Raw genomic sequence first — 18,081 nt, forward strand, 5'->3', positions numbered from 1 at the left:
AAAAACCAATCGGTTCCAGGATGTAAAAAAAAAAAAATTTAACCGGTCATAAAAAGTACATTTTTGGTTCCTAACCTACTTATCAATGCTTTGTGCATGTAAGGGGCGTTATATTTTTATTTTAACTAATATTTTCATATAGGAGATTTTTTGAGTGATCAATAATTGAACATCAACAATTATGTTCAAAAAAGACCAGTATATGATGGTCTTAACAGTTTATCTGCAAAAAAACAGCAAAGTGTTGAATAAAATGATAACACTATCTGCTTTCCACTATTAAACCAACACTTGGTTAAACAGTGTAAAATGTTGTCGTTTCAAGGAAGGAAGCCATTTTCTTGTTCCAGTAACCACTCCTCCTTATTTCAGAGATTACAGCCAATCAGAGCTCAGAATCCAAAACCGGAAGTGGCGTTTTGCGTGCATCAACCAATCGCTGACGCAGAAAGAGCAGAACCTCTGCCCATTTAGCGCACTTATTCGTCTCGTCTGTGACGTACCGGCAGTCTTTGTGTTCTTTCAATATATCAGATTGAACATATTTCCATATAGACTATAATCCGGTAAGTATTATTTATGAATTTAACCATATTCGACGTATTCGCGCTTTAATACACGCATTAGGTGATCGACGTTCATTATGTGCGCAGAGGATAGTATGCGGAGTGCGCACTCAGTAGATGCCGCGTGAGGGGGTTGCTGCATAATTTGTGACCGAGTATTTGTAATAAACATCGCGCTGGCTCTCGTTTCGACCCACTTTGGATTTTCATCTTCATGTGTTGTTATTGTACACATATCTAAGGCTTGTGCTTCCGTTTAGATCTCTCAAATCATCCAGTCTCACGCATTGGATGTAATGGCACAGGAACTACTTTTCTCTTTGCCCCTTTCGGTTGGATGAAACCACATTGCGCGTACTTACACAATGTATTGAAGGCTTTCCTAAAGTGATACGGCGGCGCACTGAATATCAAGCCCGCTTTAAGGCAGCATATATTTTATAATTTTCTCCAAGTGTATGTACAAAGAAATGTGGTTTACTCACTCGTTTATGTAATTTGCAGGATGAGGGGGTTTTGTAAACGGCAGCCTTGACGTTGAAACCGGTTGGAGCTGAATGCTGTCAGAGGCCGGTGAATATTGTGAGGGTCTTCGTTTCAAACATGTACCTGTCCTATATAAAACTAAATAATAATATTTCCCTACGTATTATTATTTTTAAATTAAATGTCTTTGGCAGTAATAGCATTATTATATTTTTTGACGTTTATTGTAAAGGCATGTTTACTGTTTCAGACGTTCACTACTCAAATGTTTAGCTTATAAACATTTTATTTTTCAGAAACATGGATGCGGATTTGTTTATGGAGTGTGAGGAGGAGGAGCTGGAGCCATGGCAACAGCAATCAATGGATGATTCAGGGGGAAATACTGAAAGTAGTACTCCCACTGGTGTGTCATTTTATAGGTTTTTCTGTAACATTCACATCGCCAGTCAAAACTGATGTAAAAAGTAATGATGCTGAACATTTAGCTTTGATCACAGGAATAAATTACATTTTAAAATATATTTGAATAAAGCAGTTTTTTTTTTTTTTTTAAATAGTTTTTAATACTTCTTTATTATTTTGGATCAAATGAATGCAGGCTTGGTGAGCAGAAGAAAACATTAAAAATCTTACTGTTCAAAAACTTTTGACTGGTAGTGTATATATAAACGTATGCTTATTTACAGATGTGTATATACTTAATGTGATTAGAAAAATGTTTTCTTTTAGTAATTACTCATTTTAATATCAGTATGCTAAACAACACCTATCCTTCTCCACTGTTTAGTGTCTAAAGCTTCCGCCACAGCAGTTGATATTCCAGCTGAGCCTAAAACCATGGTCATCCCAACCATACCGCCTGTAGTAAATACAGCAAACACGGTTCCGCTGATCACAAATACATGTGAGTATTTGCTCCCTTTAGCACTGTTGAGTGATTATCAGTTTCATTAAAGAATATTCTGTCGTTATATAGACCAATTCGGTGTTTGCAAGCAGTGATGTTTTGGCAGAAAGTGACTGTTTTCAAGTAGCAGTCTATGGAATTTTGGTTGGTGTCAATAGCCTCGTGGTTAGTGTGTCGACATATAGCGCAACTGCGCTCACGGCGACCCGAATTCAGTTTCCCTCTTAAGGGCTGTGAAGCTTTAAAATAACAAAAACACAAAATCAAGTGGTTCATGAATTGTGTGCTATATATTTCAAGTGTTTTGAAGTCATTTGTTTTGTGTAAATTCGACTATTCACTCATAATCTACATCAAAACTCAGAAAGGGAGCACCAGAAGTACTGTTAACTACAAAAATGGTACATGAGTGGTACAGCATTTTTAATTTTTTTTTACTGTACTACTCCTTTAATCAGTCATTTATTCCTTCAGTGCCTCAACGTGTAGTTCCTGCTGCTGTGCCAGCGGATATTTCCAAAGCAGTGCAAGGGCAGCAGGTCATCTTGACACCAGGAGGAGCAGGGCTTGGCACTCTGGCTCTGTCACAGGTTCTCCTGCCTGGCACAGCTCCTATTGCCAATGCCGCCAACAGCCAGCCAATTTACTTTACCACACAGGTGCTGCCATCACACCTCATAGATCCCAGTTTTTTTCTGGTTATTTCAACTTCACTTTTATTAGTCAACGTGTTTGCATGATTTTAGGGTCTTCCTGTCCAGAATATCCATCCTGTCCAGCCTGGCCAGAGCCCGATGAGTTTGGTGCTGAATGTCCAACAAGGCCAGACTGTTCGACCCTTCACACTAGTCCAAGGTATGTTAATGATCTCCTTAAAGTATTAGTTGACTTTCAGAATAAAAATTTCCTGATTATTTACTCACCCCCATGTCATCTAAGATGTTCGTGTATTTCTTCAGTCAAAAAGAAAGTAAGGTTTTTGAGGAAAACATTCTGGGATTTTTCTATTTTTTAATGAGGATCAACAGGTTGAGAGTCCAAGTGCAGTTTCACTGCAGCTTTAAAGGGCTCTACACGATCCCAGCCGATGAATAAGGGTCGTATCTAGCAAAACGATCAGTCAGTTTCTAAAAAAAATGAAAACTGACACTTTTTATCCAGAAATGCTTGTCTTAGACTAGCTCGACTTCACGCATTTTACGTATGCGTGATGTCTGATGATTTTTGAGTTGGAGGAGAAAATGAGATGGAGTTTTTTGCCCTACCCTACCTTTTTGAACCGAAGTACACAGATGAAGAACTAACCACGTGTGACTTTTCCAATGTGATTACAAGCTAGTGCAAGACAAGCATTTGTGGTTTTCTCGGCTGGGATCGTGTAGAGTCCTTTGAAGCTGCATTGAAACTGCAATTTGGACCTTCCACCTGTTGGCCACCATTGAAGACCACTATATGGAGAAAAATCCTGGAATGTTTTCCTCCAAAACCTTAATTTCTTTTCGCCTAAAGAAAGAAAGACATCAGGAAATTTTTATTCTGGATGTGAACTAATCCTTGAAACTTGTGGACTTTGGTTCTCTGGACTTCGCAACTGTTTTGTTTTTGCTTCGCTTATTGATTAATAATGTTTTCTTTTGATGTATTTTCAGCACCTGGCACACAAATTTTCAAACCAGCTGTTGGTGGAACCCAAATAATTACCCAACCAGCTCAAATAAGGACTGGAGCTCCGGTTGCAAACAGGGCCCAAACACCCAGCACTTTTAGCACTTTGCAGATCCCTGCAACTCTCACTATTCGTACCACAACAGCAGTCACCCCTTCTGCGGCCAATTCTCTGTCCACCATGCCCTCTACAACCATTACCCAGCCCACCACAGCACGAACCACGACTAAAATTGGTAAGATGCTTCTCTTTTTTTTTTTTTTTTTTTTTTTTTTGGACAGTGGTTTGTATTTTCAAGAAACAGTGAACATTATTTAAATATTAATTTCATTTAAAAACATTCTACACATTCATTGTTCCCAAGATAAAATCATGCAAACAGTTGTTTCCTGTTATACCTGTTACTGTATCCTGAACTTATCACCGCTTGAACACTGTATTGACCAGTCAGCAACAAGAACTGCAATTATCACTTATAAAATTGTATTTTTTTTTTTTTACAGTGACAATAAAGCCTGGAAATGGACCCTTGGACATGCAAAATATAATGAGCCTTGTGAAATCAGTGAACCTTCCTGGTGGAGCTCAAGCACAGACTTTTGTTGTTATGAGCAATCAGAAGACCAACAACGGCACTATTGTTTCCTCTGCTCTACCTGTCGTGACACAAAATGTTGTGCAAAGTAAGTATGTTGTTGTAATAGTGTATCTTTGATAGCTTCATACTAGAGTAAATTTCAATCTCTTTCTCTTTTCTTCGTAGCAATCCCTGTTACACATACAACACCATCAACAACCTCTCACATGTGTCCTCGTTGTGGAGCTCAGTTCAAAATGGTTGAGGCTCTACGGAGTCATATGTGTGTAAGTATACACTTTTTGAAGATTTTATGTTAATAAGTGTGTTTTGGTTATTTAAAAGTAATCAATTAATCTCATTCTCCCTTTAGTTCTGCTGCCCGGATCTGGCCCAGACTGATACAAGCAGTACTGCCGCTGCTGTGAACACCCCACCCACACCTCCGAAAAGCACCTCTGTCGTGCCCAGTATCAAGCTGGATAGCCCACCTACAAAGTCCGGAGATACCCAGAACAGACTTGTCATGCTGGTGGATGATTTCTACTACGGCACATTTGAAGGGAATCGAGTCTATGTACCGATGGACAACTCAAAAGAACCATTATCATTCAAATGCCTCACCTGCCACAAGAGACTGAAGAATAATATTAGGTATGTTAATGGGCAGCAGGTTTTCCTGTGGAATTGGCATAATCTAACACTGCTGCTGCAGGTTGTTTTTCATGTCCGCGGGTTGAAGCGACCCTAATAACGTGATATTTATCCCCTGGAATGTGAATTTTTACCAGGGGAACCCTGCCAAAAAACATGTATTTAACCTCCTGAAATGCAGTTGGGCTAGATTTGAGTAGCGATTGGGTGGGTTGTGTTGTGAAAACCTGATTATGGCCAGTTTATGGGATTTATGAGTACATATGTCTAGTTGCAGTTGAAATGATTCATTATAGAATGCTGTAGTTATTACGTGTTTGTTCTTCTTGCAGACTTATGAACCATATGAAGTACCATGTTGAGCTGGAGCAGCAAAATGGGGAGATGGACACACACACATCCTGCCTGCACTGTTTCCGCCGCTTTCCCACACCATTTCGTCTTCAGTGTCACCTGGAGAGTGTCCACACTGCAATTGAGTCATCTAGTAAGAACTATTTCCAGTTAAAGGAGAAGACCATTTCCAGAACAAAAATTGACAGATAATGTTCTCACCCCTTGTCATCCAAGATGTTCATGTCTTTCTCTTCCGTAAAGAAAATATGTTTTTTGAGGGAAACATTTCAGCATGATGGATGATTTTGAACAACAACTTCGTTAACAACTTTCCTCACAGATAATCAGGTTATACAGGCACAGATAAAGTTAAACATTTCGCTTTCTAAAGGCTGCTCATCAATCAAATCTTTGTCCCAAAAAAGCAAATTGTGCAGTATTTTGTTAGCAACCAGTTGCAGACAGATAAAAAAAAATTAATTAAACAATGAGTTTGCAAAACTGGTTATTCCGGTAAGAGAATATCAGATAGCTTCTTCAGCCGGCACACACTCTTGCTATTTGTACTACTTTATTTGACTAAATTCAAACATGAAGGGGTCACTGGGGCAGTATCCAAACATAATAAATGTTTTATAACAGCAAACTTTCATAATCTTAAGGCTTTTAGCACCACATGATGTCTCTTTAACACATTTTGTATTCAGATTTTGCATGTTTACCTGTTTTCTGGTTTTACTACAGTGACAGTAAATGTTTAATTTCTATTGACTGTCAGATGTTTTATGTTTGCTCTGACCTGGTTTGCTACAGTGACTGTAAACTGCAGTAAGTTCGATTTGTCACTTGATTTAGTGGTTGTTATGCTTTTCTGTGCAGCCAAGTGTAAAATATGTGAGTGGTCCTTTGAGAGCGAGCCAGTGTTCCTGCAGCACATGAAGAACACCCACAAACCTGGAGAGATGCCTTATGTGTGCCAGGTGAGTTGGGGAAAAAATCACCTGGATGAACCTTATTACCAGTTTCTATCTATAGACACTTTTCCACTGTTACGCCAAACCATTTTCATTCCACGCCAATCCAGCTTATGCAGTACAGACATGGTATTTTTATCCACTGTGATAACAGAGCTAGTAACAGGGTTCTTGAATTTGACACTTTAAAATGTAAGGTCTGGAAAACCATTGAAAATAGCAATATTCTTGAAGAGATATTTGAAAAGTGCTTGAGTGATTGGAAGACTGTATCTATAAAGTAAGTGTTTAATTTTTTCAATAAGCACATATATTTTCACGCAAAATGTGGTTAGTGCAACGACATATACAGTGCAACTGCGCTCACGGCGACCCAAGTTCGATTCCCGTCTCGAGGTCCTTTACCGGTTCAGCTCCCCTCTCTCTACTTAATGCTTTTTTGTCATCTTTCCACTGTCCTGAAAAATAAAATAATAAAATCTGAAAAGTAAAATAATAAAAGCCCCCCCAAAAAAAGATTCCTGTCAATCAAAGATCTAATGTGAGTCAAATGATTCGAGATCCGCACTCCGATCATCTGAAATGATGGTTTGCGAATCATTATTCAGATCGGGACTTCAGAGCATGGATCGAGAATAATTACATTTTTAAGATCAGAATTTCGGTGTAAGTTTGCAATTCTTTTGGTTTAGATCTGAACTTCACATCGGGGATCGCAAATCACTTGATTCAGATTGGGACTTCAGTGCAGCTTTGCAAATCATTTGATTCACTTTGGGACTTTGGAGCGCATATTTGTTTCAGATCAGGATTTTGGAGCGATTTCGCAAAACTTTTTTTCAGATTTTTTTTTTTTTTAGAGTAGAAAACATCAATATCAGTAGAAAACATCAATACATTAAGACAGTAGAAAAAAGAAAGTACACACAAATACAACGAAAATTACCCGTGGCTTTACTGTAGAAATGTATTGATACTGTGCATGTGCTTCATTTAGTTTTTGTATTTTTTTTTTTATTTGTATATATTTATTTATCTATTTATCTTTTTTAGAAATTGAAATATGAGACATTGTTCGATAAGTGAAATCTCTGAATGAAGTCCTTGAAAATCAAAAAAGTAGGGTTTGAAAAGTCTTTGAAAGTCCTGGAATTTTTTTACGGTATCTGTATGAACCCTGTAGTAATACAGAGGCACCAGTCGATGCCTTAGTATTCCAAGTGTTTACATACAGTATACGATGTAAATGACAACTGTGTTATGGAGCATATTTCTGTTTATTTTGCTCAAATAGTGTGTTTGGCCAGCAACAGACAGAAACTAGTAGCCAGACAACAAACAAGTGACAAATCCTGCATGACAACGTCACTACAAGCTTTCTTCCAACATTTCCAAACCAAGAATGGTTTTGCTGTGCCAAACCAAGCTTGAGTGGAAATATAACTAAAACTCTTTTTATAACCATTCATGTTGACAGTGGCTTTTGTAATACTAGGTGTGTTTCAAAGTCTATGTTTTAACACTTTCAGGTGTGTGAATATCGCTCCTCCTTCTACTCGGATGTGTTTAACCACTTTCGTACTTGGCATGAGGATACCCGCCACCTCCTGTGCCAATACTGCCTTAAGGTTTTCAAGCACTCCACCAGTTACCAGCAACACTATGTTCGTCACCAGGTGAGCATCAATTAATTAATTAATTGCAGACTATTTGCTGTATTTGAAAATGTGTGTTTTGTCTTACTGGGCACAATGATGTAGTCTTTTGAAGGGTTCCAAATGGATGCATTGCTTTAAAGGGATAGTTCACTCAAAAATGAAAATTCTGTCATTAATTACTCATCTCCATGTCGTTCCAAACTCATAAGACCTTCATTCATCTTCGGAACACAACTTAAGATATTTTTTTAATGAATTTCGAGAGCTTTCTGACCCTGCGTAGACGGCAGTGGAACTCATAAAAAATCTCAGATTTCAAAATATTTTAATTTGTGTTACAAAGATAAACAAAGAAGTTATGGGTTTGGAACAATATGATGGTGAGTAATTAATGACAGAAAAAAAAAAGATAAACATGCTTATATATTATTGACTGACCCAACAAACATTTATTTTAAACCATTATATGGCCTGTTTGTTTTCTACAGAAGTCAACGGTTTACCACTGTAACAAATGCCGTCTTCAGTTCCTGTTCACAAAGGACAAAGTTGAGCATAAAATCAATCACCACAGGACTTTCCGAAAACCTTGTGAATTGGAGGGACTCCAGCCTGGGACAAAAGTAAAATATTTGTCTGTTTGTTTGTTTGAGAGCAAGTTCAACAGGTGTAACAATGTATTTTACGTCATCTCCTTATTCCCAGGTGACCATTAGGGCATACGTTGGGCTTAAGAAGTCAGCAGGTCAGGCATCTTCAAAATCATCCACTACCTTTCAGAAGAATAGTAATAGCAGTTCACAAACTTATAGTGGTGACCAGCAATCACAACGACATGGACCTGGGAAGAAACAAGTCAGCAAGATGTTTGACTACTTGTCCAAGTTCCAAGAACAGAGGTAAGGTCATGCTGCGTTTTGACAGATATGTTCATCTATTTCAATTGGGAATCAGAACTTTGAAGTGTGTACTTTTGGTTTTCCTCTCTAAAGGTCACTGCTTGGCAGACATAAGTGTGTGGAGTGCAGTTTTGACATCCCAGACTTTGCAAATCACTACCCTACTTATGTTCACTGCTCACTCTGCTTCTACAGCACTTGCTGTTCTCGTGCTTATGCAAACCATATGATCAAGTAAGTAAAGTCATATGCAATTCTTTACATCCTCTTGCAGTAAAATGATCATTCTGTAAATGAAAAAAATAGTTCGACTTGAAATTGGAGTTTAAAGGGAACCCTGGGTATTAAGACTTGTAAAGCTTAATATAACATAAATGATATCTCTTACTCAAATATGTAGTAGAAAACCCATTAAAGATTTATGTTATTTTAAAACTCTGTGAGTTACTGACACTATCTGTTGCTATTTTTGCCACAACACAACTTGGGAAAATAAAATACTGATACGATGCCACATTGTGCAGCTTTTGGTTGTAATTTTCAGTCAAAGGGCAACAAGAGAAGCAATGTAAGTCTTCACTGTCTTTCTTGTGATAAGAAGAGGAGAAAAGAATGGGAAGATGCCTATGGACGAATAAAACTTCCCAAAGTTTTAAAGTCTGTGTTCTTTTCACTTTAGCCCTAATGCCTTTGAGGCTTTTAGTAGGCCACAGCTACTGAAAGAGCTTTAAACATGCAGACGCTTGTCATGATGCCACAGCCACTGAAGGAGTTTCTCAGTGTGGATTTTACAAAATAGATGGTAAAGCATTTGGTTTAAGCTTACGCTTATATCCATTGCCACCTGTATGCTCTTTCAGTAGCTGTGGTAGGGCTGTGCAAATAATCAGATGCAATTATCATGTGCATTTCGTCAGTAATGCCGGTTCCGTGATTTGTCGTAAATCTCCATCACATGCAGTCAGATGAAGCGGCACTACACAGAACCATAGTTCATTGACGAGCCACGCAATATCACACTCATTATCGGAGATGTATCACCTCTGTTGATGAATGGATATTGTGTAAAAATAGCAACAGGTAGTGCCAGTAGCTCACTGAGTGCAACCGTTCTACGTAATCAAAACAATGGCACCCCCATAGTCCAAAATATGTATGAAACGATGTGGATTTTAAATAACGTAAATCTTTTATGGGTTTTCTACTACATATTTCAGTAAGAGACACCATTTACATTATATTAAGCCATACAAGTCTTAATACCCAGGGTTCCCTTGAAAGTTTAGTTTGGTATGGCAGTCAATCAAAGTGACAACATACTGATTGCAGTTCATTTCTTTATTTCAGCAATCACGTTCCTGGAAGAGTCCCAAAAACATCTAAAAAGGGGCCACCGAGGTAATATATTATTTTCAATTTTAAATTCTATTATTGTACAGTCTGAAATAGTTTCTAAAGGCTGTTTTCTTGTGCTTTTGTAGTGGTGTGAAGCTGAGCTGTGCAGGTTGTGAATACTCCACTGCTGTAGGGAACTTGATGGCTAAACATCTCATTAAGTTCCCTACTCACTCCTACAGTATTTTCACTCGTAAAGGTGGGTGTTCTTCAACTCAGTAGAACGTTAAGGCATGCTTGTGTCTTTAAAAACTGCATGGTCCCCTACCTGCATGCTTGATTTTCTTCCTCTGCTTTCTTACCCCTGTAGATAGAGGGGATCCAACTCTATTGTAGGTGTCATTAATTGCATGATTATAGTAGTAATACAGTGTAGACACAAAGTAGCAATACATTCAGACTAAATTAATAGCATCACGACATAACACTGCTACTACAATCTTTATCAGTACAACTTGTCGCTGTAAATTACATTTACTGAACAACAGGGTACAAAATGACTTATGACGTGCCAATTGCATGTAAAAATGTTTTTGGGTGGTCATTTTTTAAAAATATTAAACATATGAGTTTTATTCACAATTTAAGACATATTAAATTGGTGTATAATTGCCAGGTTACCTTTTTCAGTAAATGTACAACATCTGCTGTTGACACTTGCGACAACTTTTTGTCTTTAAACAATATCTACATGCTTAATTAAGCAGTGTGTAGTAATTTTCATCAGTTCAGACGTTTATTGGATCAGCAGATTTCAGAACATCAGAGCATCTTAAAGGGATAGTTCATCCAAAAATTAAAATATTGTCATTGATTACTTGCCCTCATGTCGTTCCAAACCTGTAAAGCCTTTGTTCATCTTCAGAACGCTAATAAAGATATTTTTGATGAAATCCGAGAGCTTTGGTACACCCTTAATGTTATAAAGCTACAAGAATTTTTTTTTCTTTGTGCACAAAAAGTATTCTTGTAGCTTCATAAAATTAATGTTTAACCACTGATGTCACATGGACTATTTTATCAATGTCCTCACTACGCTTCTGGGCCTTGAACGTGGTAGTTGCGTTGCTATCTATACAGGGTGAGAAAGCTCTTGAATTTAATAGAAATATCTTAATTTGTGTTCCAAAGATCGCCGAAGGTTTTACGGGTTTGAAAGGACATGAGGGTAATTGATGACAGAATTTTAATTTTTGGGTAAACTCCCCCTTTAACACTGTAATGTGCAAACCGTTAATTTTATGGTTTGATTCAGACACTGTATATGTATTTTCACAGCCTGAATGTTATTTGTGTGGATAGACGCCTACAATAAAGAAGGATCTTTTCAATAAACATTTTTCCATGCATTCTTAGCTACAGTCAAACATTACACTTATGCCTACAACACTTGCAAAGAGGCCAGTCTTGAGTAATAGCCCACAGTATGTGATGCACAACAATCACAGGTGTGGGTTATGAGCTCAAGTTGTCCATTGTCAAAATGGACAAACATGGGCCTTTTGAACTTGGTGTGACTCCACAGGACTTACTGGCAAGCCTTTGCGAGAGCACTCTGGATGAGTGAATGAGTATTTACACAAAACCTACCGCACACCACCTGAACCGGAGAATGTCAGAAGGAGTACAAAAAAACCCTAAGTGGATTAATTTAGAAACATGACAAATGAATAACGACAAGGACTATCCATCGGGGAATTATCTGCTGCTTCTGAGCTGCTTATTGTTTTCTTTTTTTCAAAAGCTAACTGACCTATCAGAACCACATGTACATTGAGCATGGTGTTATAAAATGGATTATTGGTGATGGTAGAGACTCCAAGGAGAAGACTAACTCTGTGTTCCTATAATCCCTCCCCTCCCCTACAGAGTGTTTGGAGACAGATATTGAGTTCTGCCAGGTTGAGGAGGAGGAGGAGGTGGAGGGTCCACAAGGGGATGAAGCTAGTGATGTTGGGACACAGCCTGACTGGTTGTCCATGAAGCAGTGGAGTGTGCCCAAAGAGGAAGGAACTGTGCCAGAATTCGTGGAAAGTTGTGGCCCACAGCATATAATGACCAGGAATAGCGATGTCCTCGACTACTTCCAGCTTCTTTTTCCCGACATCCTTTTTGAGCAGATTGTTTTTGAGACCAATGCCTATGCCACTTACTGCTGCTCTTTGGGGCAGGGGGACTCTTCCTGGAAACCCGTGTCTATAGAGGAAGTCAAAGGCTTCTTTGGTCTCTCGATCCTCATGGGAATTCAAAGCCTGGGAGAGCCAGAGTTATACTGGTCCTGGGACCATCACCACGGCCGCTATGGCTCCAGAACATGGGAGCTGTTTTACAGAACCATGTCAGTCAAACGCTTCAAGCAGATCGCCGCTCACATCCGAATGAGCAGCATGCTTGTGGAGAACGATAACCAGAGTGCTGACAAGTTGTCCTTTTTTCAGCCCATGCTGAGCATCCTGCAGACAAGCATGCGAGAGGCCTACAAGCCAAACAAGTGTCTAACAGTCGATCAAGCTTTTCTACCGAGCCATGACAAGGGAATCGCTCAGGAGAAGAGTAAAAATAACCAGCCAAAGATATGGCTACTGTGTGACTCAAAGTCAGGCTACTGCCATAAACTCCTGGTCATAACGCGACAGGAGAAAAACAAAGACTTGAGCAAAACAGTTGTACCGCAACTCATAGACGGCCTTGAGGGTAAACATCACCACATCTTCTTGTCTAGCTCACTTGCGTCTGTACCACTAATGAAGGAGTTATTTGACACTGGAATATACTGCTCCAGCTCCATCCTCCCTCAAAGTCCGATTTTGCCCAAGGAGTTTTGGGACGAGCCTCCGCTGAACAATCAAGGTCATTACCAACAGTATGAATTCGCCCCGCTTCTCGCCACCAGATGGAAAGATAACAAGCAGCTGGTGTGTCTCTCCACAAATGCTGATGCAGGCAGGCCAGACGTGGTCTGGAGGAGATCTCCCACAAAGTTAGGCGAGCTTTGTGCTGTGAAAAGACCCTACGCCTTCAAGCTGCTCCAGGACAACATGCGCGGTGTCGACATCTGTAATCAGCTCCTCACGTGCAACCAACTCGGCGGGCTGGTTCTCGACACCAACTGGCGGCGTCTCTTTTGGTTCCTCGTCAACTTGAGCATCATCAACTCTTTCATTGTCCTACGGGAGACACGTAAAGACAACCCACCCGGGTGGTTCCAGGGAGGACATTTCTCCCAGGCCATCTACCGCAGACGTCTGGGATACCAGCTGGCCAAGTGTGCCGAAAGATACGCTCGCCAGAACCAAGTCCACGATAGCATGCTTGAGCAGCAAATTGTGAAAAAAGAAAATCCAGAGACGCAAGAAGGCGTCAGACATCGATTAGCCAAAATTACTCGTAGGACGAGGAGATGTAAAGTTTGCAACCTGAAAAACATGCGGCATGAGAGTGTATATGGCTGCACAGCGTGCCTTGTGAATCTGTGCAAACGTTCTTGCTGCTTCTGGGACTTCCATGGTTACTCACCTGATTTCCAAGGTTATAAAGCTCAAATACTGACACTAAATATTAAACAGTGTATTTCTGTGTGTTTGTATTTTGTTCAAATGTTGCACAAAATTAAGGAATTTACATGTTTCAAACAGCTATTTAACTGGCATGCATTAGTTTGAATAATATACATTGTATTACATTTTTAGCATGAAATATAACAAACACATTGTTAAATTGTTGTAGTTTATTATAATTGATTATACTTTTTTCCTCCACAGGTAACCCGAAAGTGGGATTCGTTGACACCAAGAGGTACGTATTTTAGAAACCAAAGTTGGGTAGAGAAATACATTTTAACTCAAACAATTGTTTGATTCAAAATTGCAACCTGCAGTTGTCCTGAACAGTTAAACTGCCCGCTGTTCTTCAAAAAAATCCGTCAGGTCCCACAAATTCTTTGGTTTTTCAGCATTTTTGTATATTTGAACCCCTTCCAACAATGACTGTATGATTTTGAGATCCATCTTTTCACAGTGAGGACAACTGAGGGACTCGTATGCATATATTACAGAAGGTTTAAACGCTCACTGATGCTCTAGAAGCAAAAAACATGCATTAAGAGCTGGAGTTGAAAACTTTTGAACAGAATGAAGATGTGTTCATTTTTCCTATTTTTTCCCTAAATATCATATTTCTTTCATTTAGTACTGACCTTCAGAAGATACTTGCATGTTTCCCAGAAGACAAAACAAGTTACATTTACCCTGATCTTCAAATTCAAAAGTTTTCACCCCCCGGCTCTTATTTGCATCGTTTTTTTTTCATACAGTCGTTGGATCGGGTTCCAACGAGATTTTTCTGAAGAACAGCAGACAGTTTAACTGTTTAGGACAAACAAGAGACTCATGAGCAACTAAAAAAAAACAACTTGTGGATCATTCAGGTAACAACACAGTATTAAGCATCAAATGAAGCTAAACTTTCGACTTCAACTGTAATATGGCACATTACAATTTTTTTCAGTTAGCGAATTTTAAGTTGCCACATTTTTCATGTTATACAGATTCTGGAAAGTGACCCACTATTTCCCTTCCAGGGATGGCACAGATCCTGGACTTAAATACAAAACGGAAATGTTGGAAAGAAGCCTGCACAAATCTTCAGTGGATGTCACAAACTCAAATGATGCTGATGCTAGTCTAGATGAAGACGTGGACCAGGAAATGGCCCCTCTAGAAGATGAAGAAACTGACTCAGACTCTGAGGAGACTGAAACCGATGAAGACGTGCCACGTGAAACAACGTCTAGACAGAAGGTAGAGGTAACAGTAACCAATACAATTTCACAACCTGTGAAAAACAGAGAGGAGTCTCTCTCTATCCATCAGCGTCGTATACTACTCCTTGCACTGTGTGCCGGGGTCCAGAAAGCGGCTAAAGAAATGGACACCAAACCTCAGATCATCAAGTCTTGGCTTCAAGACAAAGAGGATCAGTTAAATGAATGCAGCAGCAGTACCTCCGGAGAGGCCGTTGATCGTTTAGTAGAGTGGGTTTTGACTCAACGGGAACAGCAGCGTCCTGTCAGCGAGGCGAAACTTTTTGAAAAAGCTTCGGAGCTCCAAAGCCAAGCCAACGAGATCAATTCCTTCCGTATTTCCTACGAGTGGGCAGTGAGCTTCATGATGCAGCACAAACTGGGTTTGGATACCCCTTTCACAGTACATCGGGAACTCCCTAATGACATGGAGGAAAACTGCAGTCGCTTCACAGAGCTGGTGCACAGTAAAATAAAGGCAAACAACATTCCACAATGTCTTTTTGGCGCTATGGACCAGCTTTCTGTGTTTGTGGACTTCAAAATGCTAAACGAGAATAGCAGAATAAGCAAAGAGGCTGCTTTTCAGTTTACTGGGTCTGGGAAGCCCTTCATGAAGATTTACCTTTCCGTGCTCGCAAATGGTAACGTGCTACCTGCAGTGCTCTTCACAAGCCATGCTAGTACGCCAAGGAGAAGCCCACCAGAGTCAATCCTGCTTATGGCCAAAGAGGAGGGTTTCACCACAGTGGAAGAACTCGAAATCTGGGCCACCAAAGTGTGGAAGCAACATCTTGACTCACAGAATAAAAACGATGCCCTGCTGGTTATGGATAGCCATCATAGCCAAACATCTGAAAGCATCATATCCACAGTTGGTAGCACCAAAACGTTACTCTCCATAATACCAGCTGGCTGTACGGGCAGACAGCAACCTTTAGAGATGTGTGTACGCCCTGTACTGCAAAGGTTATTTCTAGCTCGTTGGGCTGAACGCCCTAGCGTTGGTGCATCTGGGGTTCAACGTGAAGATCTGGTGGAGCTTCTCGTATCTTGGTTGGAAGAGGCCATGTCTTGCTTCTCTTGTAGGAGTGAATTTATTCAACACTCGTTCTGCTTGACTGGCCTGCTTCCTGATCAGGAAGCACATACGAGTTTGCCTGGTTCTCCGGTGGAGCTGTTAAATAAGCTGTCGGAGGCCACGCTTAAACCTGAAGTTGTAGATCTTGAGTCGGAAGAGGAAGAAGAGCCAATGGATACGCATACTGTAGACAAAGTGAGCCAGGTAACCGAGAAGATTGATTTGACACTGGAACCAGATGATACAGAAAATGAAGACGTCAGTGAAACGAAGGATGAAGATGCAACGCCAACTGAGATAAAGAAGACAGAGCAACAAAAGGAAAGAACTGATGAATGTTTGGAAATTGCAAGCGAGGACACAGATTTCTCACATTCATCCCCTGAATCAGTGACTCCTTCACACCACTCCGAACAAGATCGTTTCTCCGAATCTGGCATGAATCAGGAAGCTAACGCTTGCCAAACGGACTCTGCAAACAGGTGATGATTGATCTACAGAGACATTGTGAAGGATTTGAGGTCAGACAAACCTATTTAGGCCTACTGTGGATATTTAATTTACAGCCTTTTGTGTGGTGGAGTGAAAATGTAAAAATATTTTTTGTTATCCTACATACTGTATAGATTTACAGGATAGACATTGCATGATTGACTTTTGCAAAGTTTTCTACTGGTTGTTCTTTTTGTTTATTTACTAGCATAAAACGATCCAATAGCTCCCGCAGTGTTAGATTTTTTTATTTATTTTTTTTTTTTTGAAAAAATTATTTCAAAAATTCTACATCCTCTGAAAGTAAATCAGCATTTTTGAGCCTGCTGTAATGAGAAAAATTTCATCAAGCCAGATTGAGGCTCATAGTGTAACATCAGCTTTGTTTTTTTTTGTGTTTGCCACTACACGACTCTCATACTCAAAGTGAGACTGAACAGAAGGCAGGAAAATAATCTAAAACTTAAATGCTATTTAAAGATGTTTAATTTAGTATACCGTTTACTATAGGCCATTACTTTTATTCCATAACTTTACAGAGTCTGTTTTTACATTATACATTAAAGTTCAGCTTGCATATGGCAGGCAACAGACTCGGACTGTCTTGAAGTTCTTCCATTTTGGTTATTTATCTACTTACTGACCGAATAAACAGTGAGACACGCTGAAGAGTCTTAGTATTGTTATTGGCACTGCAGCTGCAGTGAATGGAGTGGGATTTATGTATATCCAGCATTGATTTCAGCATCTGAATTTACCGTAGTAGCCACAGGATGGTGTAACTACTACACTCCAGGTGTCATTCGTTGACATTGAATTCAAAGACATTCTGTAGCACATTATTGGTGCCCTTTCATTGTAAAGGTGCTTACTTTGACTTCATCTCCATTTGCTGCAACAGTTTTGTATATAATTTACATGTACTTAATGGTGGGGCTTTATGTAAACAGTCTGATTATGAAGGTAAGTGGGATCTTATATAAGTGGGGGTCTTTGGGATGTTATTCTGATGAAAATGTAAGGAGGATTAAAAATAATTTAAGAGGTAAAAGTATTATGTGTGTGACTTAGCATTTTTGACTATTCATCATGTATAAAACGTAAATAAACTCAATTTGTGTATAAAGCCCTTTTTTTCCTATGCTTCCCTGCATTATTTTAATGTGGAAAGGAGGATTCCCAAACTGCACTTCAATTTAGATTCCTAAAGACCTGTACCTTCCAGTTTTGCACTCCATTTTGTGGAGCATGTGCATCACCTGAACATTATGCAATGATGATTTTTTTTTCCACAGGACAGCCAGAAGCGGCAGCACTGAGCAGAATGTTGATTTGTAAGAAAGCATAATTAATTACAAAAATAATTTTGACTTTTTATGACTAAATTTGATACACTGAAAAATATATGGCAAAATATATTTGCCATGATACAAATAATACATACACTAGCAGTCAAAATTTTTAAACAAGATTTTTAATGGGGTTTTTTTTACGTCTCTTCTGCTAACCAAGCCTGCATTTATTTGATCCAAAGTACAGGCAAAACAGTAACATTTTATTATCACTTTGATCAATATAATCAATAT

At 39.3% G+C, this 18,081-nt stretch overlaps 1 protein-coding gene across 5 annotated transcripts; it reads left to right on the forward strand.

Moving 5' to 3' along the window:
• The first annotated feature begins 443 nt into the window (after nt 1–443).
• pogzb (pogo transposable element derived with ZNF domain b) lies at nt 444–17,164 on the forward strand. Of its 5 annotated transcripts, none has more exons than XM_051131502.1 (21): nt 444–566; nt 1,071–1,171; nt 1,349–1,458; nt 1,843–1,959; nt 2,437–2,621; nt 2,709–2,817; nt 3,612–3,863; nt 4,132–4,311; nt 4,392–4,492; nt 4,579–4,859; nt 5,192–5,346; nt 6,075–6,175; nt 7,699–7,845; nt 8,316–8,450; nt 8,533–8,726; nt 8,820–8,960; nt 10,074–10,124; nt 10,208–10,320; nt 11,991–13,649; nt 13,883–13,916; nt 14,668–17,164. In XM_051131502.1, the coding sequence occupies exons 3-21, from the start codon at nt 1,353–1,355 to the stop codon at nt 16,487–16,489; spliced, it is 5,883 nt and encodes a 1,960-aa protein (XP_050987459.1). In that variant the 5' UTR covers nt 444–566; nt 1,071–1,171; nt 1,349–1,352; the 3' UTR covers nt 16,490–17,164. The 5 variants fall into 5 exon arrangements, with proteins under 5 accessions (XP_050987459.1, XP_050987457.1, XP_050987461.1 ...); XM_051131500.1 differs by having other exon boundaries at nt 1,071–1,148; XM_051131504.1 differs by having other exon boundaries at nt 1,071–1,148; nt 14,701–17,164.
• Nucleotides 17,165–18,081: the final 917 nt, after the last annotated feature.

Source organism: Labeo rohita, chromosome 16 (assembly GCF_022985175.1).
Source record: "Labeo rohita strain BAU-BD-2019 chromosome 16, IGBB_LRoh.1.0, whole genome shotgun sequence".
Classification (NCBI taxonomy): Eukaryota; Metazoa; Chordata; class Actinopteri; order Cypriniformes; family Cyprinidae; genus Labeo; species Labeo rohita.

Excerpts from the sequence above, each read along its gene's own strand:
- pogzb (XM_051131502.1), top strand. The coding sequence starts at position 1,353 with ATGGATGCGGATTTGTTTATGGAGTGTGAGGAGGAGGAGCTGGAGCCA. Across the intron at positions 2,818-3,611 it reads ACCCTTCACACTAGTCCAAG|CACCTGGCACACAAATTTTC; the intron begins GTATGTTAATGA and ends ATGTATTTTCAG. Across the intron at positions 10,321-11,990 it reads CAGTATTTTCACTCGTAAAG|AGTGTTTGGAGACAGATATT; the intron begins GTGGGTGTTCTT and ends CCTCCCCTACAG.